Source organism: Eurosta solidaginis, chromosome 4 (genome assembly GCF_040869045.1).
Source record: "Eurosta solidaginis isolate ZX-2024a chromosome 4, ASM4086904v1, whole genome shotgun sequence".
NCBI lineage: Eukaryota > Metazoa > Arthropoda > Insecta > Diptera > Tephritidae > Eurosta > Eurosta solidaginis.
Window position 1 is genome coordinate 203,649,304 of NC_090322.1, and position 26,932 is coordinate 203,676,235.

The 26,932-nt window shown below is 36.3% G+C and overlaps 1 protein-coding gene across 2 annotated transcripts; it reads right to left on the reverse strand.

Annotated features, from left to right (window-relative positions):
* Positions 1-1,386: 1,386 nt before the first annotated feature.
* Surf4 (Surfeit locus protein 4) lies at positions 1,387-26,932 on the reverse strand. 2 transcript variants are annotated; one of them, XM_067784597.1, is made up of 5 exons: positions 26,666-26,932; positions 5,439-5,702; positions 3,398-3,628; positions 3,103-3,282; positions 1,387-2,156 (listed from the first exon to the last, which is right to left on the reverse strand). In XM_067784597.1, exons 1-5 carry the CDS (start codon positions 26,714-26,716, stop codon positions 2,070-2,072), a joined length of 813 nt encoding a protein of 270 aa, XP_067640698.1. In that variant the 5' UTR covers positions 26,717-26,932; the 3' UTR covers positions 1,387-2,069. The 2 variants fall into 2 exon arrangements, with proteins under 2 accessions (XP_067640698.1, XP_067640699.1); XM_067784598.1 differs by lacking the exon at positions 26,666-26,932 and adding an exon at positions 10,703-10,789.

The window sequence follows — 26,932 nt, forward strand, 5'->3', positions numbered from 1 at the left end:
GGGGTAACAACTACAACAAAAACGTTATCAACAAATCCTTATATAATTACATCAGGCCTAAGTTAGGAGAGGTGACCCTACAGGAGAAACCTTGCACAAAATATCTAGGAATCATCCTAGACAGTATGCTGTCATGGAAGCTCAACGTGGGGCTTATCGCCCTCTCTTTCTCATTGGGTTTTTGCAGCGATTGTATGCCCTATTATATACTATGGAGTTCTTGTTTGGTGGAAAGACACACAAAAAACAACATACCTCAAAAAATTAGAGGGGGTATGCATACTACCGATGCTTAGCATTACGGGAGCCCTGAAAACAACCCCGACGGCTGCACTGTATGCCATTCTGCACATTCCACCTGTAGACCTGGTAGCAAAGAACAGCGTTAACAACTGCAACCAGGTTCGGTGCCTCGGGGCAGCTTGAGCGCCGACCATACGGCCATAGTAGTATAGCATCATCAATCACAAGACGAACAGACTACCTGATTCACTATCTGCGCTTCGAGGGAGATCTTAAAGCCACAATAGAGGTGAACGGTTTGCGCAAGGGTGCGCAAATGGCGGACGAGGCGATACGTGTGTACACAGATGGTTCCAAAGTAGTGGAAGGAGTAGGGTCTGCGGTATACCGTGCTGATCCGGAAATAAGCAGATCCTACAGGCAACCGGATTACTGTAGCGTTTTCTAAGCGGAAATATTAGCCGTAACCAAAGCAGTAGAAATCCTGGAAGATAATAGCTTAAGCTGCAACCGTGTTAACTTTTATGTTGACAGTCAAGCAGCAATTAAGGCAATAATCTCGCATAGCACAGCATCTAAATGCGTGTTTCGAGTGTAAGCAGTTTCTGGAGAGAATCGGGACAGGGAGAAACCTACATCTATATTGGGTCCCTGGGCATATGGGAATAGATGGGAATGAAAAAGCGGATGAACTAGCTTAAAAGGGCGCATCCCTTGAAGCTTGCTCCGTAGGCGTCCCAATAAGACTGTGCCAGATTAAGCGAAGGCAAGAGGTGCACATGATCGACCAAGCAGGAAAGGCGTGGGTTCAAGCGCGGGGCTGTAAAGTGTCGAAGATTATGTGTAGGTCTTACAACCTTAGACTAATAAAGTTGATTTTATCATTAAAAAGAGAGGACTGTATACTCATGACGGGTATTCTGACTGGACACTACCTTCTGGCGTCACATGCCTTTAAATTAGGCTTGGTCAGTGAAACGGGTTTTCAGTTTGGTCGTTGAAACAAATTTCTGTTAACACTAATGACTTATTCAGTCTATGTGAGGTCCTCAAGAACCGCCAGTTCAACCTAACCTAATCCATATATAACTAACCTATAACTAGCTGTTGGAAGTCTTTTTACTTAAAACAAAGACATCAGTATCTTAGCCAAATTAAATCTTTTATTTTTACCCTATTTCACATATAGTTTTACATTTTTATAAAAAAAAAATGATTGAATTACAGACAAATTCTTAGATTTTATTTGTGCAACTAAATCATAATAAATATAGTATTGAAAATGTCCATGGGAAAAGGTGATTTTGAGTTGCACATTTTGTTTTTATTCTTAATAACTTATTTATGTACAGTCATACGCACAACATGTGGCACATATTACATAACATAAAAATCATCAACTTGGAATTTAACGTAATCTCATAAAATCTAGATTAAAATTATATTACATATACTATGCTTTTTCTTATAAATGCGGAAGTACAAAAGGAGTGGTTGTTGTTTTTTTATGCATTTAATTTGAAGGTAACTTTTCATGGAGCAAAAAACATTGGCTGATTCCAAAGACGACTGTTTCTAATTAGATTAACTTTTAAAATGATTTTCTCTAAATTTACATTTTTGTTTTTTATTACACATATTATACTTTTATCATCATTTGTTCCCATTTTATGGTTTTTTTTTATCGTTGGTTTTATATAAAAACTTGTCTAATTTATGAAAAAAAAAAATTAAAAGAAAGGAATACATTTGTTTACAATAAAAATCAAGTTTATGATGTTCTCTACTATGTATGTAGGCGGCTTTCGATTGTCTAGTCGCAAAGTCTACCACTTCTTTTTATGCTCGTCCATTGATACGCCACCTGGGCCCAGTGACACAATCATTAACAAACCGCCAATAACAGAAAGCGTCTAGAAATAGAGAAATATGCATTATTGTAGTAAAATTATTTTATTTCTACCCTGCCAGCATTTTCTATTTCCTTTCTGACGAAATGATCGTCGGAAATATCGCCGCTGTTTCGAGTTCTTATCAGTTTTCGGGAAGAAGTGTTGCCCCATAGTGGTACACTATTTAGATAGGAAACGAATACCGCATTTAGGAACTAGACTAGCCGGGGTGGATTGTATTTTATTCTCGCGAAAGTAACTAATTCGATAGGATATTTAGATTTTTTTGAGCATTAAAAATGTTCGAAATATAATTTTTGTGAGTACCAGGTTCCAGCGCAAAAGGAAATCAGTTAGCTAATGGCTATATTTCAATCGAACAACTCAAACCTATGTTGATCATACCAACGTCCTGAATGTGCGCATAATACGAGATCTTAATATTGAATCAAACCATCATCTTGTGATAGTCAAAAAACATCAAAGCCCTTGCTTTACGAAGAAAATGCGTACAGGTTCGTAAGGAAAGTGGCCGCGGTAAGACCGTAACTCGTAAGTTTTAAGTGAAGAAGTAGGAATAAGAATCTGGTATACAAAAAAGGGTGTCACAATGGGGAAGGACATCTCCGATGTATTAGCAATCAAAGACGCTTCAGAGTTTGAAGTTAAGATTCGATGCTTATATAGCTTAATATACATAGTTATAATTCGAGCCAACTGCGCAATCCCCTAGAGATCCCCTTATGGTAAGTGATGATCGAAGTACATAGGTAGTCGACAATCATAATTGAAGCGGGATTAAACTCGTTGGGGTTGAATTGTATTGTCCTGCAATAGTGGATTAGAGCGCTACACCTTAATGATCTTAACAGAAAGCATCCTCACAATAAGTTCGAGAAGCTAGTATCGAATGTCCTATATGAATGGGCAATAAATTATACTACAGACGTATTATTCATTACTTTACCTGGAAAAAGTCATATTTAAGAAAATCTCTTAGTGGTTTATATGATGGAATGGTCCACCACGCGTTATGATATAAATTCAATACAGTCAATAATGCTACGAGTATAAGTGCAGACAATTTTGTTTTGTAGCCGATCGTAACGAGTACCATTAAAATCGATCCAATGATATCTTGAACAATCTATGAAACCAAAGAATTGAAAAAAATTAGAGTATGTAATATAAATAACGTATAAAACTATATTTTTTGAAAAAATACTAAGTAATATATAATTATGCAGTTTAGTTTTAACTACCTGTAGGAAGCTCATTTCGAAGCGTATTAATGTGATAAACATAAATGCGAGTAATATGCGACCAGCAAGTTGCATAACATTCTTCGGTTTATTTTCGCCAAGCGATGGAACACCGGCGAATAGACTACGTCCTTCCACTCGTGATTCCGCCAAAACGAGTAAGAGGGCACCTATAAGCGCTAGATTTCGCAACAGGAATTGTATATCCCAAAGTATGGAGTAAGCGATTGTCTAAATGAGGCAGAATATTATTGTTAACAAGTAAGGAAGGATAAGTTCGGGTGTAACCGAACATTATATACTCAGCGTGAGCTTCAATTGTACATTTCATTTCAGATAAATTGCTTTTCTACATAATACGTGGCACCGCCCGTTTACAAAATAATATTTCTCCATTTCCTCTTACAATAAAACTTTATAAGTGAAATATCATTGATTCAAAACTATTTGTAGCTAAGTTATAGCTTATTATTCTAGTCTACGACCCTTTTAAAAATCTTTTATATAAAAGTGGGCGTGGTTTTTAACCGATGTCGCCCATTTTTTCTAGAAATATTTCCTGCTATAGGGAAAATATGTGTACCCAATTTTATTACGATCCGTTAATTTCTCTAGAAAATTTCTAAGTCAAAAGGGGCGGTGCCACGCCCATTTTTTTAAATTTAAAGTTTTTCCTATTTATTATTATAAATCCACTTGGGAAATGAAATACCATTGATATAAAGCTCTTGTTTGCCAAGATAGAGCTTATTTTATTCGTCCACGATTTAAAAATATTTTATATAAAAGTGGGCGTGGTCGTTAACCGATTTCGTTAATTTTTCTTCAAAGCATTACTTATAGGAAAGGCAACCTCTCTGACCGAATTTTGTTACGATAGGTTTAACGATTTTTGATTTATGATTAATAATATTTGTAAAATTGATTATTTTATTTTAAACAATTTTTTCAAATTTTTATCAAGAGTCTCAATATCAGTCCACATGTCAAATTTCAATATTCTAGGTGTATTATTTACTAAATAATAAGGTTTTTGTGTTTTCCAAAATTTTATATACATATATAAAAAGTGGGCGTGGTTATCATCCGATTTCGCTCATTTTCAATACCAATCTATTCTCGGTCCAGATAAGCTCGTGTACCAAATTTGGTGAATATATCTCAATATTTACTTCAAGTTATCGTGATAATGGACGGACGGACATGGCTCAATCAATTTTTTTTCGATACTGATGATTTTGATATATGGAAGTCTATATATATCTCGATTCCTTTATACCTGTACAAACAACCCTTATCCAATCAAAGTTAATATACTCTGTGTGCAAAGCACGCTGAATATAAAAAAATTATTGTTTTATTCAAGGTTCGATGCGAGCTCAAGGCCAGAACAATAATTCTTTTCTAATGATAATTATTGTTATTTTTTTTAAATTTTTCTAAGTTTGAAAAATTGTATTTTGTTTTTGTAATAGTAAGTAGAAAATTTTTCAGACAACCTGTCATAGCTGCGAAGATAGATCCATTTCGAAGGGTGCTAAGCCTTCATCATCAGTACGCTTTAGGCATTCTGCGCTAACCATTTAGCTATACAGCGGTGTTTGGTGATAAATTGCTACTTCTATTCCTCTTTACCAACTATATTTATTCAGTATGCGCCATCTGTTGCAAATCACTGATAATGCTGGATTTGTTTATTGTCAATTTCTTTGTTTGACATTTCCCAAGTGCTCATGGTTTATTAACAATTGTTTTTGTTTTTATCGGCCTATTGATAAATGATTCAAGGTTCGATGCGAGGTCTAAAAAATTTTCTACTTACTATTCCAAAAACAAAATACAATTTTTCAAATTTAGCAAAATTAAAAAGAAAATAACAATAATTATCATTAGAAAAAAAAATTATTGTTCTGGCCTTGAGCTCGCATCGAACTTTGAATCATTTATCAATAGGCCGATAAAAACAAAAATAATTATTATTGTTTTATTTTTATTTTACTTTAATTTATGGGAGGATATATCTACATTTGTATGTACAAACCTGTAACACAACTATAAAGAAGAGCACACCCACAGCAATATCCACCTTAAATCTGGCGAGAACCATGGCACAGCCACCCAATTGTCCAAACAAATTTACTAACACAAAAACTGTTGCCAAAAATTTACCACAACCCCAACTTAAGTCCATATATTCGCGTTGTTCATTCCACTGGAAATACATACGCAAGCCATCTTCGAAAAATGTCGCGATCAAACATAAGCGAGCAACTGTGGGCAGTATATTTTTTCCGCGACGTATTACCTAAATTAATAAATTAATTAAAATTAATAAATGTTCAAGTAATGATTATAAATTATCTCAGAGTTCTTTGGGAAAGATTTTTAAGAAAACTTCTACGGTAGCAAAATCTGAGTAAAAGATATAAAATCTTAAGCAATAGCAATTGCTCAGTTTTTTTTTAATACGACCGAATGTAATTAATGATATACATATAAATTTTGCGTGGTTGGGATATTAGTTATGTTTTACCCATATATTGACCAAAAAAATAATTGGAGAATAGGATTCTTCAACTGAAAGAGATTTTTCTAGATGGGACAGGGGTCGAGATATTTAGAGGCATTAAGAAGTCCATTTAGAATTGCGGAATCTTGCGATCTATTTTCAAGTAACTATTCATTGACCTGGAAACATGAAACCTTACACAAAGTTCAGGTCACCTTGACAATGCAACAAAATGAGGAAATAAAAAGAAGATATAAATTTGTTTAGTACTTCCTTTATATAAACGGACCATTAGAAACTGAAAATGTCTTTTTAAATAAATATATAATTTTGTTGAGCTTTGATATTCAAATTTTAGCATAAACCACTGTAAACGTTTTTATGAAGAACAAAAACTAAATATACTTTTGATATAACCTTTATATTTTTGTTACTCATACAACTTTTACAGTGTTTGAATATCAGAGTTCACCAAGATTATGTTTTTGTTTAAAGAGTCTTCTTTCGTTTTTATTGGTCCATTTAAAAAATTTGCATCTTTTTATTTTTCGATTTAAAAATAGATTATCAAAAATAGCAGAATTTGCATTTATTGTAAAAACTCTATGTGTCAAACACTATTACCAATTTTTACTTTGTTTTGAAAATTCTTTTTCTACACTTCTATCTTTTTATACTCAGTTCAGCAGAGCTCACAGAGTATATTAACTTTGATTGGATAACGGTTGGTTTTACAGGTATAAAGGAATCGAGATAGATATAGACTTCCATATATCAAAATCATCAGGATCGAGAAAAAAATTTGATTGAGCCATGTCCGTCGTCCGTCTGACTGTTAACACGATAACTTGAGTAAGTTTTGAGGTATCTTGATGAAATTTGGTATGTAGGTTCCTGAGCACTCATTTCAGATCGCTATTTAAAATGAACAATATCGGACTATAACCACGCCCACTTTTTCGATATCGAAAATTTCGAAAAACCGAAAAAGTCCGATAATTCATTACCAAAGACGGATAGAGCAATGAAACTTGGTAGGTGAGTTGAACTGATGACGCTGAATAGAAAATTAGTAAAATTTTGGACAATGGGCGTGGCCCCGCCCACTTTTAAAAGAAGGTAATTTAAAACTTTTGTAAGCTGTAGTTTGGCAGTCGTTGAAGATATCATGATGAAATTTGGCAGGAACGTTACTCCTATTACTATATGTATGCTTAATAAAAATTAGCAAAATCGGAGAATGACCACGCCCACTTTTAAAAAAAATTTTTTTTTAAGTCAAATTTTAACAAAAAATTTAATATCTTTACAGTATATAAGTAAAATATGTCAACATTCAACTCCATTAATGATATGGTGGAACAAAATGCAAAAATAAAAGAAAATTTCAAAATGGGCGTGGCTCCGCCCTTTTTCATTTAATTTGTCTAGGATACTTTTAATACCATAAGTCGAACAAAAATTTACCAATACTTGTGAAATTTAGTAGGGGCTTAGATTCTGGGACTATAACTTATTTCTGTGAAAAAGGGCAAAATCGGCTGAAGCCACGCCTAGTTTTTATACACAGTCGACCGGCTGTCTATCCGCTCGGCCGTTAACACGATGATGAGCAAAAATCGATATATCTTTACTGAACTTAGTTCACGTACTTATCTGAACTCACTTTGTATTGGTACAAAAAATGGCCGAAATCCGACTATGGCCACGCCCACTTTTTTGATATCGAAATTACCAAAAACGAAAAAATGCCATAATTCTATACCAAATACGAAAAAAGGGATGAAACATGGTATTTGGATTGGTTTATTGACGCAAAATATAACTTTAGAAAAAAACTTTGTAAAATGGGTGTGACACCTACCATATTAAGTAGAATGAAATGAAAAAGTTCTGCAGGGCGAAATAAAAAACCCTTGAAATCTTGGCAAAAATACTGTTCGTGGTATTATATATATAAATAAATTAGCGGTATCCAACAGATGATGTTCTGGGTCACCCTGGTCCACATTTTGGTCGATATCTGGAAAATGCCTTCACATATACAACTACCACCACAGCCTCATTAATACCTTTAATTTGATACCCATATCGTACAAACCCATTCTAGAGTCACCCCTGGTCCACCTTTATAGCGATATCTCGAAAAGTCGACCACCTATAGAACTAAGGCCCACTCCCTTTTAAAAAGACTCGTTAACACCTTTCATTTGATACCCATATCGTACAAACACAGTCTAGAGTCACCCCTGGTCCACCTTTATGGCGATATCTCGAAAAGGCGACCACCTATACAACTACCACCACTCCCTTTTAAAACCCATATTAATACCTTTAATTTGATACCATTTGGACAAACGCATTCTAGAGTCCCCCCGGGTCCACCTTTATGGCGATATCTCGAAAAGGCGTCCACCTATAGAACTAAGGCCCACTCCCTTTTAAAATGCTCATTAACCCCTTTCATTTGATACCCATATCGTACAAACAAATTCTAGGGTCACCCCTGGTCCACCTTTATGGCGATATCTCGAAATGGCGTCCACCTATGGAACTAAGGATCACTCCCTTTTAAAATACTCATTAACACCTTTTATTTGATACCCATATCGTACAAACAAATTCTAGAGTCACCCCTGGTCCACCTTTATGCCGATATCTCGAAAAGGCGATCACCTATACAACTACCAACACTCCCTTTTAAAACCTTCATTAATACCTTTAATTTGATACCCATATCGTACAAACACATTCTAGATTCACCCATGGTCCACCTTTATGGCGATATCTCGAAACGGCGTCCACCTATGGAACTAAGGATCACTCCCTTTTAAAATACTCATTAACACCTTTTATTTGATACCCATATCGTACAAACAAATTCTAGAGTCACCCCTGGTCCACCTTTATGCCGATATCTCGAAAAGGCGACCACCTATACAACTACCAACAATCCCTTTTAAAACCCTCATTAATACCTTTAATTTGATACCCATATCGTACAAACACATTCTAGATTCACCCATGGTCCACCTTTATGGCGATATCTCGAAACGGCGTCCACCTATGGAACTAAGGATCACTCATTAACACCTTTTGTTTGATACCCATATCGTACAAACAAATTCTAGAGTCACACCTGGTCCACCTTTATGGCGATATCTCGAAACGGCGTCCACCTATGGAACTAAGGATCACTCCGTTTTAAAATACTCATTAACACCTTTTATTTGATACCCATATCGTACAAACAAATTCTAGAGTCAGCCCTGGCCCAACTTTATGCCGATATCTCGAAAAGGCGACCACCTATGCAACTACCAACACTCCCTTTTAAAACCCTCATTAATACCTTCAATTTGATACCCATATCGTACAAACACATTCTAGATTCACCCATGGTACACCTTTATGCCGATATCTCGAAAAAGCGACCACCTATACAACTACCAACACTCCCTTTTAAAACCCTCATTAATACCTTTATTTTGATACCCATATCGTACAAACAAATTCTAGGGTCACCCCTGGTCCACCTTTATGGCGATATCTCGAAACAGCGTCCACCTATAGAACTAAGGATCACTCCCTTTTAAAATACTCATTAACACCATTTATTTGATACCCATATCGTACAAACAAATTCTAGAGTCACCCCTGGTCCACCTTTATGCCGATATCTCGAAAAGGCGACCACCTATACAACTACCAACACTCCCTTTTAAAACCCTCATTAATACCTTTATTTTGATACCCATATCGTACAAACAAATTCTAGGGTCACCCCTGGTCCACCTTTATGGCGATATCTCGAAACGGCGTCCACCTATGGAACTAAGGATCACTCCCTTTTAAAATACTCATTAACACCTTTCATTTGATACCCATATCGTACAAATTCTAGAGTCAACCCTGATCCACCTTTATGGCGATATCCCTAAATGGCGTCCACCTATAGAACTATGGCCCACTCCCTCATAAAATACTCTTTAATACCTTTCAATTGATACACATGTCATACAAACACATTCCAAGATTACCCTCGGTTCATTTTCCTACATGGTTATTTTCCCTTATGTTGTCACCATAGCTCTCAACTGAGTATGTAATGTTCGGTTAAAACCCGAACTTAACCTTCCTTACTTGTTAAATTTTGTCTTCTCAAAGAAAAATTATTATTATTAAAAATTCTTTTAAGCACGGAACTACTGTTTTTCTTTAAATATATAGTTTTATCAATATACTCTATTTTCTCAGATCTTACACAGATACCATTCGCCGGCAGTAAATTTCTTTACTTTGCTTCGCGCCTTCACCCACCAATCGGGGGTATGAAATGGGACAATGTCGTCCGCTTTATCCGTTAACCATGTAACTGCACTTTTTGAGAAAATCTGTTATTTTAAATGATATCACCATAAGACGAGACGATAGTTAGTTTGTCGAAAATACCGTCATGATTTAAGCTCCTTAATTCACCACGTATATACATTTTGTATGCAAAACGTAAGGGCTTGAGTTAGTTTTTTTTTTTTGGCATGCTAACACTTTCTCAACATCAGGTACATGGTTAGCGAAAAAAACGGGACGATGTACATGTTTCTGCATTTTAATTTCACATTATGCCCTAACGATTATGGTTCAGAACAGCCGAGAATAATTTTTCTAACAAAATAAATTTTTTTTTTAGAAGTGCCACCTGAGCGCCATTGCTATTAAGACCAACTGTACATACATACTACATATGATTTATAAAAATACACACATTTAAAACTAAAAATATGTTGGCATTTTACCGATTTCCACATATTTTTCCACTAAAAACTGCTGGATAAATTAATTTTCTTACTGCACACTATAAACAGGCAACGGTATTTTATTTCATGAAGACAACGGTAAGCCGATTAATACATATCTGTAAAGTCTATGTTATAATACTGACACGTTTAAAAAAACCAGTAAAGGTGCCTAAGTTCGGGTGTAACCGAACATTATATACTCAGCGTGAGCTTCAATTTTACATTTCATTTCAGATAAATTACTTTTCTACATAACACGTAACACCGACCGTTTAAAGAAAATGTCTCCCCATTTCCTCTTACAATAAAACTTTATAAGTGATATATCATTGATTCAAAACTATTTTTTGCTAAGTTGTAGCTTATTATTCTAGTCTACGACCCTTTTAAACTTGTTTTATATCTAAGTTGCCGTGGTCTTCAAACCGATCCCGTCCATTTTTACTAGATATATTTTCTGCTATAAGGAAAATATGTGTACCCAATTTCATTACGGTATGTAAATTTTTCTTCGAGTTATGGCTCCCGAAACATAGAAAACTGCTTAGTCATAAAAGGGGCGGTGCCACGCCAATGTTATAATTCAATTTAGAATTTAAAATTCTATTGATACAAAGCTCTTTTTCGCTAAGATATTGCTTATTATTTTCGTCTACGACGCTTTTAAAAATCTTTTATATAAAAGTGGCCGTGGTCTTTAACCGATTTCGCCCATTTTTTCTAGAAATATTTCCTGCTATAGGGAAAATTTGTGTACCATATTTTATAAGGATCCGTTAATTTTTCTTCGAATTATGGCTCCCGAAACATAGAAAATGGCTTAGTCATAAAAGGGGCGGGGCCACGCCCATTTTTTAAAATTTAAAGTTTATCCTATTTATTATTATAAATCCACTTGGGAAATGAAATACCATTCAACTCTTTTTTGCAAAGATATGGCTTATTTTACTGGTCCACGACCCTTTTAAAAATCTCTTATATAAAAGTGGGCGTGGTCCTTAACCGATGCGTTAATTTTGTTACGATAGGTTTAACGATTTTTGATTTGTGATTAATAATATTTGTAAAATTGATTTTATCACAAGTGGGCGGTGCCACGCCCATTTAAACAAATTTTTTCAAATTTTTATCAAGTCTCAATATCAGTCCACATGTCAAATTTCAACATTCTAGGTGTATTATTTCATGAACCAATAAACAGATCCCGCATTAAAAAATGAGAGAGCAAAAAAATCATAGTTGGATGGGAGATAAATTTCTCGGCGTGACGTCACGCTTTTGACAACATGTTTTATTGTTGACGCAGTGTTCAGTCTTTATTCCAATCGAAGTATTTTGCTCCCCTCTTACCTCCTACTACATTTTTTATCTTAAAGGTTTATTTGGGTCGAGTTGAAAACTAAATAGTATTACTACCTAATATCTTTTGGTTGAAGTTTTCAATGCATATGTACGTATGAAAAGCTGATTGTTTACAAGTGACGATTGGACGAAATGATTTTTCGTGTCTTAAGACATGTTTGTTCACATTTTTCATATGGAATGAGAATAGAAGGAGTAAAATGCAAGCAAAAATGTGTCCAGAAGCGATCTGTAAATCCTGCCTAAATTCAACATACTGCTCTTCTTGAAGTTTTATATAAAAATGAAGTACGTTGAGTCAGTGACGTTAGCTAACCCTGTTTTGTGATAACACTCGCCAATTGGGAGCACCAAGCGAGGTCAAAGCTTCCTCCAACTGTCTTTCCAAACTCAGTGAAGGTCTTCTCTTTCTTATGTTTACAAACTGCTGGAGCGTATTCGTTCATCCGCATAACATGACCTAGCTAGCGAAGCTTTCTGTTTTTATTGGCTGCTCTATCGTCATATCTGCGAAAAGCTCATATAGCTCATCATTATACCTCCTTCGATACTCGCCGTCGACATCACGGATAAGACTATAAATCCTCCGGAACTTTTCTCTCGAATACTCCAAGGGCCATCTCATCTTCTCTCGACACCTCCCATCATTCCGAGCCATACATCAGGACAGTTATGATAAGTGACTTATAGAGCGAGAATTTTGTTCGTCGAGACAGGACTTTACTTTTCAATTGCTTAAAGAAGCACTTGTTTGATTTCTAGGCCGACATTGTTTTTGCTTTTAAAGCTGCTTCCCAAATATACGAAATCCTTCACAGTCTCCAATTTTGAATCCGTCAACAGTGACGTGGCTACAAAGGCCACGATGACAGCAAGTACTTCGTCTTGCCCACATTTATTCCAAGACCGACTTTTTTTGCTTCTTTATCTTATACCAGCTCTTCGCCTCCATGTTTGAACAGCCCGGCGGGTATCCCGTCATTACTTGGCACTTTGTAATTTTTTAACCGTAATATTGCCATTCTCACTTCGCCAAAGTTGGATGCCGGAGCGTGCTTTCATCATCGGCAATCGGGGTATCGGGTTCGTCTTCCCCGCCCCCCCCCCCCCTCCCCACTCTGTACGTCAGTTACCAGGTCGCCATTATCATTTCTACAGAAATCTGCCCCGGTCTTGAAACATTCTGTCATTAAAAGAGTATGAAAAATGTATGATAAACCAAAAATAATAATATTTTTCCCGATATATATCCGGGGAGATAGAGCCCACTTTTCTTCCAGAATATTGTGTGCTAATGAGAGCATTATTTGGTAATCCTACACGTTTCAGGCCGACTCCATGTGCATCCGATAAGGAGTTTTTGCTGAGAAACTTTTCATGACGAAAACACAATCGAAGGGATTGCCAAGCCACAAAATCAATTTGATGTTAGTTAGAAGCGGGCGAACAGATTTCAAAAAGGAAAAAAAAATATACTCCGAAAATTTTATTTTTACTCCGCCGTAGTCGTTTACTCAGGTAACAGTTTTAAATTCTCCGAACACCGGTAGCGAAATGAGATGAAATGTAATAAATCGAAAAACTTCAAAAGCGCTACGTCATCAAATTTTTTTTCAAATTCGATTACAAATACAACAATTCCGGAATGCGGGACCTTTGCTGATTTGTTTATGGTATTATTTACTAAATTATCATGTTTTTTGTGTTTTTATATATATAAAAAGTGGGCGTGGTTATCATCCGATATCGCTCATTTTCAACACCAATCTATTCTGGGTCCAGATAAGCTCGTGTACCAAATTTCGTGAAGATATCTCAATATTTACTTAAGTTAACGTGTTAAAAAAAATTTTTTCGATACTGATCATTTTGATATATGGAAGTCTATATCTATCTCGATTCCTTTATACCTGTACAACCAACCGTTATCCAATCAAAGTTAATATCCTCTGTGTGCAAAGCACGCTGAGTATAAAAAGGAGTAATGGCATTAAACAAATTTTTTTTAATTTTATAAAGCACTTTTAGCAAATATGTGCGCAGCTGTTTACTATAAAAATGAGTCTTGGCTAGGATGGGCTAAGTAAGTCTAGTTTCTATTGCTTATATTAAAACATGAATAATTCTGGTGAATTATTAGTTTTTCTTTTGTCAACGTTGAATGTGTTTTCACGCCATAATAAAGTAGCTATGAAAATTTATAACCTTATTTTATTTTACTATTAACCAGTCAACATCTTATAAATATTATTTTAATTTTATAGGCAAACAGTAAATATAATAACGATTTACGTGCTAAGTACAATTCTTATAGTCATAACAGCCCTTCTGCGCGCAGCCAATTGTTGTTATGTAAATGTAATAATGAATATTAATTGAAAGTGCATGTGTGGCGATTTGTTTTTTACTTTTTTTATATACTACATGTGTATGTAGAGCGATCACTAACTCAAATCTGCATTAAAACTTTCAATAAAAAAAAACTTAAAACATATGAAAAGAGTAAAACCAACCCGAACCAAACCGGTCGGCCAAGATACATAATACATAGCTCCAAATCTAAAGACACATTCAAACTGAAATATAATCCGATAAAAAAAAAATCAAAAATTAAATACACCTGGTGCATGTCGAATGAGAGGAGTGTGGTGAAAGTTATGAAAGAAGTAAAGCTTATTGATATTGCGAGTATGTTAGGGTTATTTAAAAATTGCTTTTATTTCTTAATTTCTACTATGCTTGTATTACTTGATTTAATGCCAATTTCACACAGAGGCTTAATGAAATGATTAGTCAAGTTTTCTACATTAAAGCACTAATTGAACTCAATCTTCCATACAAAATACAAATTCTTAATTATCTCATTATTGCTTTATTGAGTGAAAAATCCAGTGGGCTTTCCGTGTTGCTTCGAATTTTATTGTCAATGTAACTAATGACAATCAAAAATAAATTATTTTCAATAATTTATGAAAAATAGAAACACACGAAAAATTTAAAATTTAGTTTTCGCTGCATTTGCTGCAAAAGATAGTATGGCTTTTTCGAAAATAGGCCCATATTTGGTTAGGTGCAACATCTGTGGGTAGTTGCGCATGCATTTTATTGTGATTGTATTTATAGTTAAGAAGGAAACGGCTGCTTTCCATTTTAACTATTTTTTGTAAAAACGAAATACTTTTTTTGCGGCTGCTGACAGATGTTCGCTTAATGAAGCAAAAGGCCCTGTATGACAAGGGAAACTTAATTATTTCATTAAATAGAATTGTGAAGTTTCTGTGTGAAAACGGTATAAGTATAACTTTATTTTAATTAACACAAATGTAACAGCACTTTGTTTTTTGTGAGTTTTTAGTGAATGTATGTACGTTAGGGTGGGTCAAATTTATTGTTGAAAAGGCACCTCCAGTTTCTGAATCTATGGACCATACTGAGTAATATTTCCCATGGGACCATAGCTCTGAAATGAATTCGAGCCTCCCTAATTTTGTTAGAAAATATTTTTTTTAGAAATTTTTATTATTATTTTTGTTAGAAAATATTTTGGGCTATTTAAAAATTGAATTTGCAATATGGTAAAGTAAAATATTCGTCGCTATAGGTCGCTTGACCTACTATTTTTCGCATTATATCGCTTCTTTTTGGGGAAAATCGACGAATTTGTTGCAAAAATCGACGAATATTTTACTTTTCCATATTGCAAATTCAATTTTTAAATAGCCCAAAATATTTTCTAACAAAAATAATAATAAAAATTTCTAAAAAAAATATTTTCTAACAAAATTAGGGAGGCTCGAAATTCATTTCAGACCTATGTGCCCATGGACAATATTACTCAGTATGTCCCATAGATTCAGAAACTGAATGGGGACCTGAAGTTTTTTCCCCATACAATTTCAACCGCCCTAATCTACATATTTCAATTTTTTATTTTGATTAATATTTACCGGTAAAGTGTTAGCTGACGTAATCATGTGAAAACGACCTCATAGCTTAAAAGGGCATTAAACGGAAATGTGAAGCTTCTCAAGGCCAAAATAATGACATATCAATTTTAAAAATCGGACCAGCTACAACGAAAAAACCTTTTCGGCTGTATTTCGAAGGATCAAAAAAAAAATAAAAATTCCGAAACCCTCTCAACATAATCTTTAAATTTAGGGGCGGGCATTAGCAACTTTTTTTTTTCGACCCAGTCTAATGTATATGATATTCCGAATATCCTACACACATATAGACCACAACATTTTTGATACTATAAAATCAACACCGGAAACAAAAATTGGCAGATCTTGAAAAAATAAAATATTTTAAAGCTAATAACTGGGAAAAATTCAACTTACATTGGAAATGTAACAAAGTAATCCGACTTTTTGAAAAAGTTTATAGTTTATGATTCAATAGCATACAAAATATTAGCTTCTCATAAGTGGTTAAGCTCTACAATTGTGCAAAATTTATAAATTTACTCTTAACTGAAATGCTCTGCAAGTGGGCCCTATTATATTTAATTTAATTTATTTATTAACAATAATATCTAAGATCTTTCATAGTACAACCAAAATAAATAAACCTTATAATCGTAAAATAATCCAAACTTGAAAAAAAAGAAATGTCAAAGATCAATACGAATCACCGCTACAACAACAACAGTTTTGGGATAATTTCAGCTTGTACTTTGTTAGACTTAACCATTTCACACCGGAGTTTTATTTACACTCTCCTAATAGTTTTTTGAAATCAGTTTCAAAATGTGAGAATAATATTTGAACAAATTTTCATTAATAACAAGTAAGGAAGGCTAAGTTCGGGTGTAACCGAACATTACATACTCCGCTGAGCTATGGAGACAAAATTAGGGAAAATCACCATTTAGGAAAATGAACCTAGGGTAACCCTGGAATGTGTTTGTATGACATGGGTATCAAATGAAAGGTGTTAATGAGTATTTTAAAAGGTTGTGGGCCTTAGTTGTATATGTGAAGGCGTTTTCGAGATATCGACCAAAATGTGGACCAGGGTGACCCAGAACATCATCTGTCGGGTACCGCTAATTTATTTATATATGTAATACCACGAACAGTATTCCTGCCAAGATTCCAAGGGATTTTGATTACGCCCTGCAGAACTTTTTCATTTTCTTCTACTTAATATGGTAGGTGTAACACCCATTTTACAAAGTTTTTTCTAAAGTTATATTTTGCGTCAATAAACCAATCCAATTACCATGTTTCATCCCTTTTTCATATTCGGTATACAATTATGGCTTTTTTTCATTTTTCGTAATTTTCGATATCGTGCGCGTGGTCATAGTCGGATATCGACCATTTTTTATACCAAGATAAAATGAGTTCAGATAAGTACGTAAACTAAGTTTAGTAAAGATATATCGGTTTTTGCTCAAGTTATCGTGTTAACGGCCGAGCGGAAGGACAGACGGTCGACTGTGTATAAAAATTGGGCGTGGCTTCTACCGATTTCGCCCATTTTCACAGAAAACAGTTATCGTCATAGAAGCTATGCCCTTACCAAATTTCACAAGGATTGGTAAATTTTTGTTCGACATTTGGCATTAAAAGTATTATAGACAAATTAAATGAAAAAGGGCGGAGCCACGCCCATTTTCAAATTTTCTTTTATTTTTGTATTGTGTTGCACCATATAACTGAAGTTGAATGTTGATACAATTTACTTATATACTGTAAAGATATTCAATTTTTGTTATAATTTGACTTAAAAAAATAGGAGTAACGGTCCTGCCAAATTTCATCATGATATCTTCAACGACTGCCAAATTACGGCTTGCAAAACTTTCAAATTACCTTCTTTCAAAAGTGGGCGGTGCCACGCCCATTGTCCAAAATGTAAACATTGTATAAGATTAGATTGTGAAGGTATAATAAGGTTAGATTGTAAACGTAGTATAAGGTTAGTTAAGGGTAACCCTATAAGCACGACATATTCTGTAAATATTTGCAACACCAGATACTAGTATAGAAGAAGATGGCGGAGCACTTCCGACTAGAGGAGAAAAGCGTCGGCAACGAGGAAAACTAAAATCCAAATAAAACAAATAATAAAACCAACATCCATGCATTTTAAAAAAATTATACTAATTTTCTATTCTGCGTCATAAGGTCAACCCACCTACCAAGTTTCATCGCTTTATCCGTCTTTAGTAATGAATTATCGCGGTTTTTCTGTTTTTCGAAATTTTCGATATCGAAAAAGTGGGCGTGGTTATAGTCCGATTTCGTTCATTTTAAATAGCGATCTGAGATGAGTGCCCAGGAACGCACATACCAAATTTCATCAAGATACCTCAAAATTTACTCCAGTTATCGTGTTTACGGACGGACGGACGGACGGACATGGCTAAATGAATTTCTTTTTTCGCCCAGATCATTTTGATATATAGAAGTATATATCTGTCTCGATTTGTTTATGCCGTTACAGGGTACTGTTATGCGAACAAAATTAATATACTCTGTCAGCTCTGCTCGGCTGAGTATAAACATTTTCATTAATAAAAAGTAAAGTTTTTTATTTTCAAGTATTTGCCTAGCTTCTGAGACTGTGCCCTGTTTGTTAAGAAAACGCAAACAAAGTTTTATTATAAGATTTTATTTACTTTCACTTGGCTGTTGTATTTAATGAAATCTGGCAAGTTAAATTTGATACACTTCCCGGTGTCCGATTGAGCTGAAATTTTTTACACATTTTATAAAAATTTACAAAGTAAAGGCCGAAATAGAATAAAAGTAAGAATTCAATAAATTAATCGATAACAGAGTTATCGGTAAAGATTTGTATTCACAAGGGAATAAAAGCCTAAGTCGTCAAGAACGCAGGTAACTTCGCTTTGTTTGTGTATGCAACAAACGTAGAAGTTAGGCTGTTATTCCTCAATGTTGCATACTTTTCTGCGCACTTGATTTTGTTTTACAGATTTTTGGCGATCACGGTTGCCACTTTGGGTCCATTTGGACCAAAAATGGTCCCTTCCAACCCCATTTGGTCCACTGATCAATTTTCTTCAATTTTGGTCCTTTTTAGGCAGTTGCCACGATTTTGGTACGTTTCTTTCTTTTTCACTCAGGTAAAAATTCACAATATTGCCAAAAAAATTTGCAGCACATTCGTTAACCCACTAATAATTTTGAATTTACTTGAATTGATTTCTCACCACAAAAAATTGCTCAGTCAATAAAAATGTACGAGAACAGTGACATTTCACCTAGGAAATAATTTAGGCGAGGCATTAAAAAGAAAAGTGTTGGCAAAACATACTGTTGTTAATTGTTGATGAAACAGCCAACTTATGAAAAAACTCTTGTTTAATATTTATAATAATAATGACTAGATATTTCCATCGGTTATTAAACACTTAGTGAAAGATTTTTGTTACTAGTAGAGCTAAAAGTATGTATTTCAAATGCACTTGCGCCTCTAAGAAATTTGACAAGGCTTGCAACTGATGAAGCTTGGAGTTTAATGAATTGAAAACTAAGTAAAAGAATGAAACTAATTTATTTTATATTAAGTGTACTTGCCACTTATTTAATTCCAGCCTACCGAGAGATATTGAGAGTTGGCGAAGGCACTTCGATATTTAAATCTTTTTCACCCAGCACAAGAAATATTTTAACTGGAAGGCAGAAATACTTCTTGAAGGCGATAACTTTATAGATGTACAACGAATGCGATAAAAAAGTTTTATTTTTATATTCAGCTTTTGAAGCAAATGCAAAAGGGATTTGATTTTGGAAGAAATATTTGTGTAAAATTATCCCCGTAGGTGCTAGCATGAACCCCTGATGCCAGGTATCAAAAATCACACTTACTGGATCTAGGCTATGATATAAAGTTTAAACGTTAAGAGAAAAAGTAAGCATCTATAGAAATAGAACTAACAAAATTGCTTAGTTTCATTTATGCTCTACTGAGTTTTCCACATAGTTCGACCAGAACGCAAATTTTTGAACCCTTCCTTACTAAAACTTAACTGCGCTATACATTTTACTTCATTGCAACCAACAACATAATGCTGGAACTAAAAGCTTTGTGAACAAATCTAGGTTCACAACGTTAGGTTGGTGAACGACACACACCTATTCTAGGAATGTGAAAATATAATACCATGAACTAGATTTTATTTTTGTTTGTTCCTTGAATTTAAGCAAAGTATGTATTATGTGCAGTAAAATTGTATATAGGAAACCATGGAAACATCCTAAAGTTTTGTATTTTACAACGAATACGACCTCCTTATATACCAATAAAATAAAATAAAAATTTGGTCCTTTTTTTTGAGATTAGGTCTTTTTTTCGTGAATTTTGGTCCCAAATGAAAACATGATGTAGCAACCGTGTTGCCGATGAAACAGAGCAGAGATCTGCAATGAGTACTTGTAAACTGAACGCGCCATAGGCAAAGTCACAATAAAATATGATTTAAGTTAGTTAACACACGAATAGAAGAACTTGACTGTTCAAAGTTGACTTCGAAGAAACCTTGTAATGTTGATGCATTAAAAGAAATGGACAGGATGAGAAACGTTACAAATAACTAAGTAAATATTACATTACTAATTCAAACAATATTTTACCCTACTAAAAATTAAAAAAAATTCATATTTAAATTAAATTTAACAAAAAAGCTTTTCTAAGAACAAGCTTCTATTACTTGTTAATAAAACGAACTAAAAGTAAAAAATAAAACTAAAGAAAAAACTTTTTTAAAAATAAGCTTTTATTATTGGTTAATAAAATTAACTAAAAAGTAAAAAATAAATTGACTGTAAAGAAATATAACACTTTATAAGTTATAAGTTAAGGTCCTAAATGTTCTTAATTATACCATCAAAATTTAACACGCTTTTATTAGAACAATTAGGACTGTGATATGAACTGTAAGATTTAATAATTTTGGTGTAAAGTTTTAATGTTAAAAATATATAATTATGTACAATATGGAATTTTTTTGTCGCAGACGAAGAAGCCTAAAGGTTACAATGAACTTATAAAGTGTTATATTTCTTTACAGTCAATTTATTTTTTACTTTTTAGTTAATTTTATTAACCAATAATAAAAGCTTATTTTTTAAAGTTTTTTTTTTTAATTTTATTTTTTCATTGAGTTCCATTATAAAAATGATTCAAAGCCTTCCATGTCCCCTACTTTGGTCTTTTTGAGTATTCTATAAATGCCAGCAAAATCGCATCAGTTGGTTATGTTGGTGTATCATAAAATCTAAAATAGTCAAAATTTTGAGTTGAGTTAGTTTACAATAAAACCTGCGATATGTATAAATAAATTTAAAAGAAAATTCCAGTAATCGCAAAAGGGTTAAATGAATTTTAAAAAATATTCAAATGTTCCATTGAAATTTGAAAGTAAGTTCTACTTAAAGTTGGCTTCCCTTGTTAATCGCCACTATGTGGCGTTACTGTTTTGCCTGGTTGATGAGGTAGCTCCTGCCCTACCAATCTGCATCATTTTTGACAAACACAGGTTTCATTCTAGGCCGACGAAACATATAAACAGGTGTTAAAGCTCGTGAGCTCTTACAAATACGATGTTTTAAAACTTTTCAAATTTGTGTGTACCAAATTTACTGAACTAATAAGACAGCCTTTTTGTGTCGTAAAAACTTTGTTTGCAACTAGGTGCGCATTAAGTATAATATATACTTATTTTATGGAGAATTAACCTTTTTAAAATTGTTTAAGGTTCTGTGTGGTCAAATCCAATGGAGCGTACTACATTTACATAGATATATGTATATAAAAATGTCTATTGGGTTATGATCAAATTAAATTGGTCTCAAAAGTTCATATATTCCGGTAAAAAGCACGATTAAGGTACTAGCCCGGGGAAACTATTTAATATAACCACATTGAACCTTCTAGGCCATCCTGCCCCCACCGCCTAGTTTCATGAGGTACTCCCCGGGATTCAAGGGGTTGTGTAGCGCAATATATAGCTTCTCCAACCCAATTGTCAACCTCACCTTCGAGCGGCGAATCCCGTTTCACTAACAGACGAGGCTCTGGCGACCCCAAGCTCTTCATGGAACTTGAGGGTGGGGAGGGATGGATGGCCTGAAGGTTCAATGTGGCCATATAAATTGTTCCCGAGATGGTCGGGCCAGCATCTTAATGGTGCTGTGTTACCGGAGCGTATCGGATCTGTATCCGACAAAGGACCATCACATCGATAACACTCCCCAAAGCCTTCGGGGAGTAACCTAATCGCTACAACAACAACATGAGGTACTCCCAGTGCTTCCCACGGCAGCCGGTTCTTCGTACCGGAGCGACTCGGGATTTTTTTCCCGACTAAGGGCTGTCATTTCAGTGTAACCCCATTTAATTTGTTGCGTCCCTCCCACAAATTGTCATCCTCGTAGCAGCTCCTTGCAGCTGGACTGCTCCATACCCTCCTGCTCCGGGAAGGTATTGAACCTAACCACGGCCCCAGGCTGTGGTTCTGCTGCATATGTCGGAAAAGATATCAGACGGTCATACTCTTGCCAGTGTGTCACGTGTAGAAGATGGTTGCATCGTTCGGGCTGTTCTGGGTTAGATAATCACGTTCGTCGCCCCCGAAATTTCTATAAAACCTTTGTGGCTCCCTGTCGTTCACGTCCAAGGAAGTCCCTCGGTTCACTCTCAGCGTACCTCCGCCACCTTCTAGCAGCGACGCTGCTCAGCAGTCCACACCAACCGTCCGCTGTTGCGCGTGCCAAATGGCGCTTCCACCTAACGCGGCCGCTACAACCCATCACTACAATATACGTAGCATGGATAGTAGCAATGTCGAGCACCAGCTTTTACCCCCGTGCCTCCCCTTCCTTTCCGACACTCGTACTCGCGTAAGAAGGAGTCATCAACTCCTTGTCCCCCACACCGTGTGTTCCGTATGCCAGCTCAGAGTATTTACGATAGCGGCATCGGTCCAATGCAGTCCACGCCTTGGCCTATGCCACCTTCATAGATGCTCTGGGCTTACAAACGGCAACCGTCCGACATGTACATTCGTTGCACCTTGCTGCCAAAACACTAGTACCAACACATTGACACCAGGTACACCAGCAGCAATCGGACCTCCGAACTTGCGATGGCTACAACATTCATAGGCAAGATCGCACAAGGGGGTGATGGTCTTGCCTTTATCACTCATCGCACCGTGCAATATAGTCTATTTCAACCCAACATCAGACGTAGGGATAATACCTTAGAGAGTCAAGGCATAACCATCCGGTCAGGCGATGTTGACCTACATAGAAATAATTAACATCTATATTCCCCCTGCCACCTGCTGTTCAAGTGGCTATCGCCTTGATATAAATACGCTACTCTGTGGCGAAAACCATCTGTTGTTTTTGTTTTTGTAGCAATGTTTCGCCCCACCTAATAGCTGCGACCGACCACAAATTTTCATCAATATCCTCTAACGGGAGTCCAAGGAAACTTGCTGTTTCGACAGGGGTGGACCATAATGAAAGGGGTATTAGAGGCGTTGGTTCCACATTACAATTAAAGAGATGGTTAATGTCATGTGGGGACACATTGCAAGCGGGGCATACATTTGGTATGTCGGGGTTGATTCTGGATATGTAAGAGTTTAAACTGTTACAGTATCCGGAACGAAGTTGAGCCAGAGTGACTCGCGTTTCCCTGGACAGTATGCGTTCCTCTTCCGCAAGTTTTGGGTACTGTTCCCTGAGTATTGGATTCACCAGGCAATTCCCGGCATAAAGGTCCGACGCCTGTTTGTGGAGTTCACCAAGGACCTGCTTGTGTTTTTTTTTGCTTCATACGGCTGAGTTCTCAGGTGCCGTATTTCCTCAAAATGCTTACTGAGATGACTCCTTAAGTCCCTAGGCGGTGCTGGCTCATCAATCAGGTGACTGTTGAGATGCCCAGGTTTCTGGGTATTCAACAGGAACTGTTTGGTTAGCATCTCATTTCTCTCCCTGATGGGGAGTATTCTCGCCTCATTATGTAGATGGTGTTCTGGGGACATAAGAAGACAGCCCGTGGCGGTTCTGAGCGCAGTATTTTGGCAGGCATGTAGCTTCTTCCCGTGGGTAGTTTTTAGGCTTGGCGACCATATAGGGGACGCGTAGCACGCAAACGGCTGGCCAATTGTTTTGTATGTGGTAATGAGCGTTTCTTTGTCTTTTCCCCAAGCACTGCCAGCAAGGTATTTGAGGATTTTATTACGGCTCTGGATTTTCGGAGCAATTGCGGCTACGTGCTCACCAAAATTTAGATCCTGATCAAACGTCACACCCAAGATTTTGGGGTGTAGGACAGTCGGTAGCGTAATGCCAGCGACGTGGATGTCAAAATGGTCGACATTTGGGACGTCCAAGTTGTAAATAAGGGCACGAATGATTTAGTCGGTGATAATGCTAGGTTTCGCGAGGTGAAAACCATCTTATCCATGGTGATTTCAACGCTCACCACGATCTCTGGCACTCCAGCTTGCCAGTCGACAGCAGAGGCAGGCAGCTATCAGAGCAAATAGACAAGAAGACTTTCTGCATGATAAACGGCGATGCTCCCACCAGAATTGCAGGTAATTGCCACAGCTCGCCTGACATTTCAATGGCGTTGAATGGCAACCGATCCTTACTTTAGCTTCTGATCACCTCCCCATACTCCTTTCAATTGAGCGACCTGCCAATTTTATCACCTCTGAAAAGCGGACTTTCATTAATTTTAAAAAAGCTAATTGGGAAGACGCAAATTGGAAGAGAAGCTCGGCCTTAGATCTCTTCGGAGGTTATCGCGCCTTACATTTATTTTTTTTTTTTTTTAATTGGGAAGACTACACAACCTTTACAAATTAATCTTTTGCGGCTCGTTCCGCCTGATGTCCGGCAAGGTGAGAGTGCGTTCTGCAAGGTCATCGCTTCAGCTTCTGAACGCCTCATCCCGGCCGGTAGAATACTTGAAATCATACCGCATTTCCCGGCCGAAGCCGCAAATTTAGAACGTGACCTTGCGAGACACCTCAATCCTAGAGACCCCCTTAACTTGGATATCATGCGGCTGGTAAATTAACATAAACGTACCAAATGGGAGGAGCATTTAAAGAACTGCAACCTCTCTGCGAGTGTTGGTAAATGATAGTCAACCGTCAAATCTTTGTCTAATCCAACTAAACACAAGGATAAAGTATCTATGTCTCGGATGTCTCCTTATGACCCCCGAACACCGTCTACATAGTGAGGCCAAAGAGCGCAATATTAAAGAGCACAACCAAATGCTGAACAAGCAGTTTGTGCTTAATTGTTACAAACCAGGACATCCTATCAAAAACTGCTCGATTTGGCACCGCCTCCACGGGGATTAAGGGAACATCTCCTAAAGTACTATGTATGGACTCCCATTAATCGTCGTGGACATACTAAATGGTTCCCGAGATGGTCCGGCTGGTGCCTTAATGGTTCTTATTACCGGATCTGCATCCGACAAAGAACCATCAACATCGATAACACTCCCCAACGCCTTCGGGAGTGTCGTTATCGATACAAAAAAAAAAAAATAACGAACTTGGGGTCGCCACATCCTCGCCTACAAAATATGTGTATGATACATGCATATTTGCAACAGGGTTCGGCTCGCGTGGGTGGGGTTGATAATTGGGTCGCGGACGCTATGAATTACGTTTATCAACAAAACTTAATTGTATGCCAAAAAATTAATTGTATGCATATTGTTATACTTTATTTGACGAAAACATTGAGCTTGTAATCTTTCAACTAAGATCATAGCAATTGATATGTTTATACGGGACGGTCATACTAGTAAAGATTACGGCGACAACGCCGACGCCACCCCAGCGGGTTAGGGGGTTAGAATGTACCCCCGGTAGGTATGCCTGTCGTAAGCGGCGACTAAAATACCGGATTCAAGGAGTTTGTGTAGCGCAGCCTTTTCAGGTTGCCAGCGCAATACATAGCTTCTCCAAACCCAATTGTCAACCTCGCCTATCCGTAGTGAATCATGTTTCATTAACAGCCGAGGCTCTGGCGACCCCAAACTCCTCATGGGTCTAACGGGTGGGAGGGCGGTATGATCTAGGAGGTCGCATGTGGTCATAACAAATCGTTCCCGAGATGGTCGGCCTTGGCACCGGAACGTAACGGACCTGGACCATCAACATCGATAACACTCCCCAAGGCCTTCTGGTAGTGTCCTAATCGCTACAACAACAACAACAACGCCACTATCACCAAAATACATATTTCATACTTAACAATAACATCAAGCATTAGTAACAAAATTGCTGACCAACAACACTATTAAGCGAATGATACGAGTGGATGACGTTGACAGTTTTCCGTAATCTGCCGTGCGGCTAAATAGCGTATTTCCCCGCCCTCACCTCACCCGAATGATTCAAGATAGATTGACAGCTTTTAATAAAAAAAAGCATAAGCACATTCCAAACGTTAAGCTGATCACTTTCTCTTAAACTTTGCTTATTCACAGGCGTGTGTGCTCCCTTATCTACATACATATAATTTTGTGAAGATTTTGGTCAATTGATAGCATTCCAAACATATTTGTCCAATTTACCTGATCCGCCACATCCTCTGTTTTCGAAATATACTCGTTGGGGATGTTCATTTTTTATTTTTTGTATATTAGGTTTTTGCGGCTTTCCGGGAACTTTATTTATTTAAATTAGTAAGTCCTATTGTTATGGCTTAATGGGTAAAAAGCCTAATTTTCTTAAAAAACGCCGTGCTGGTTTCAAGTGTTTAAAATAAAAAAATGTTAACAAAACCTGAAGAAACACGAATAACTTGAACACGAACCACGGAAACGAGACAAATGTTAAAA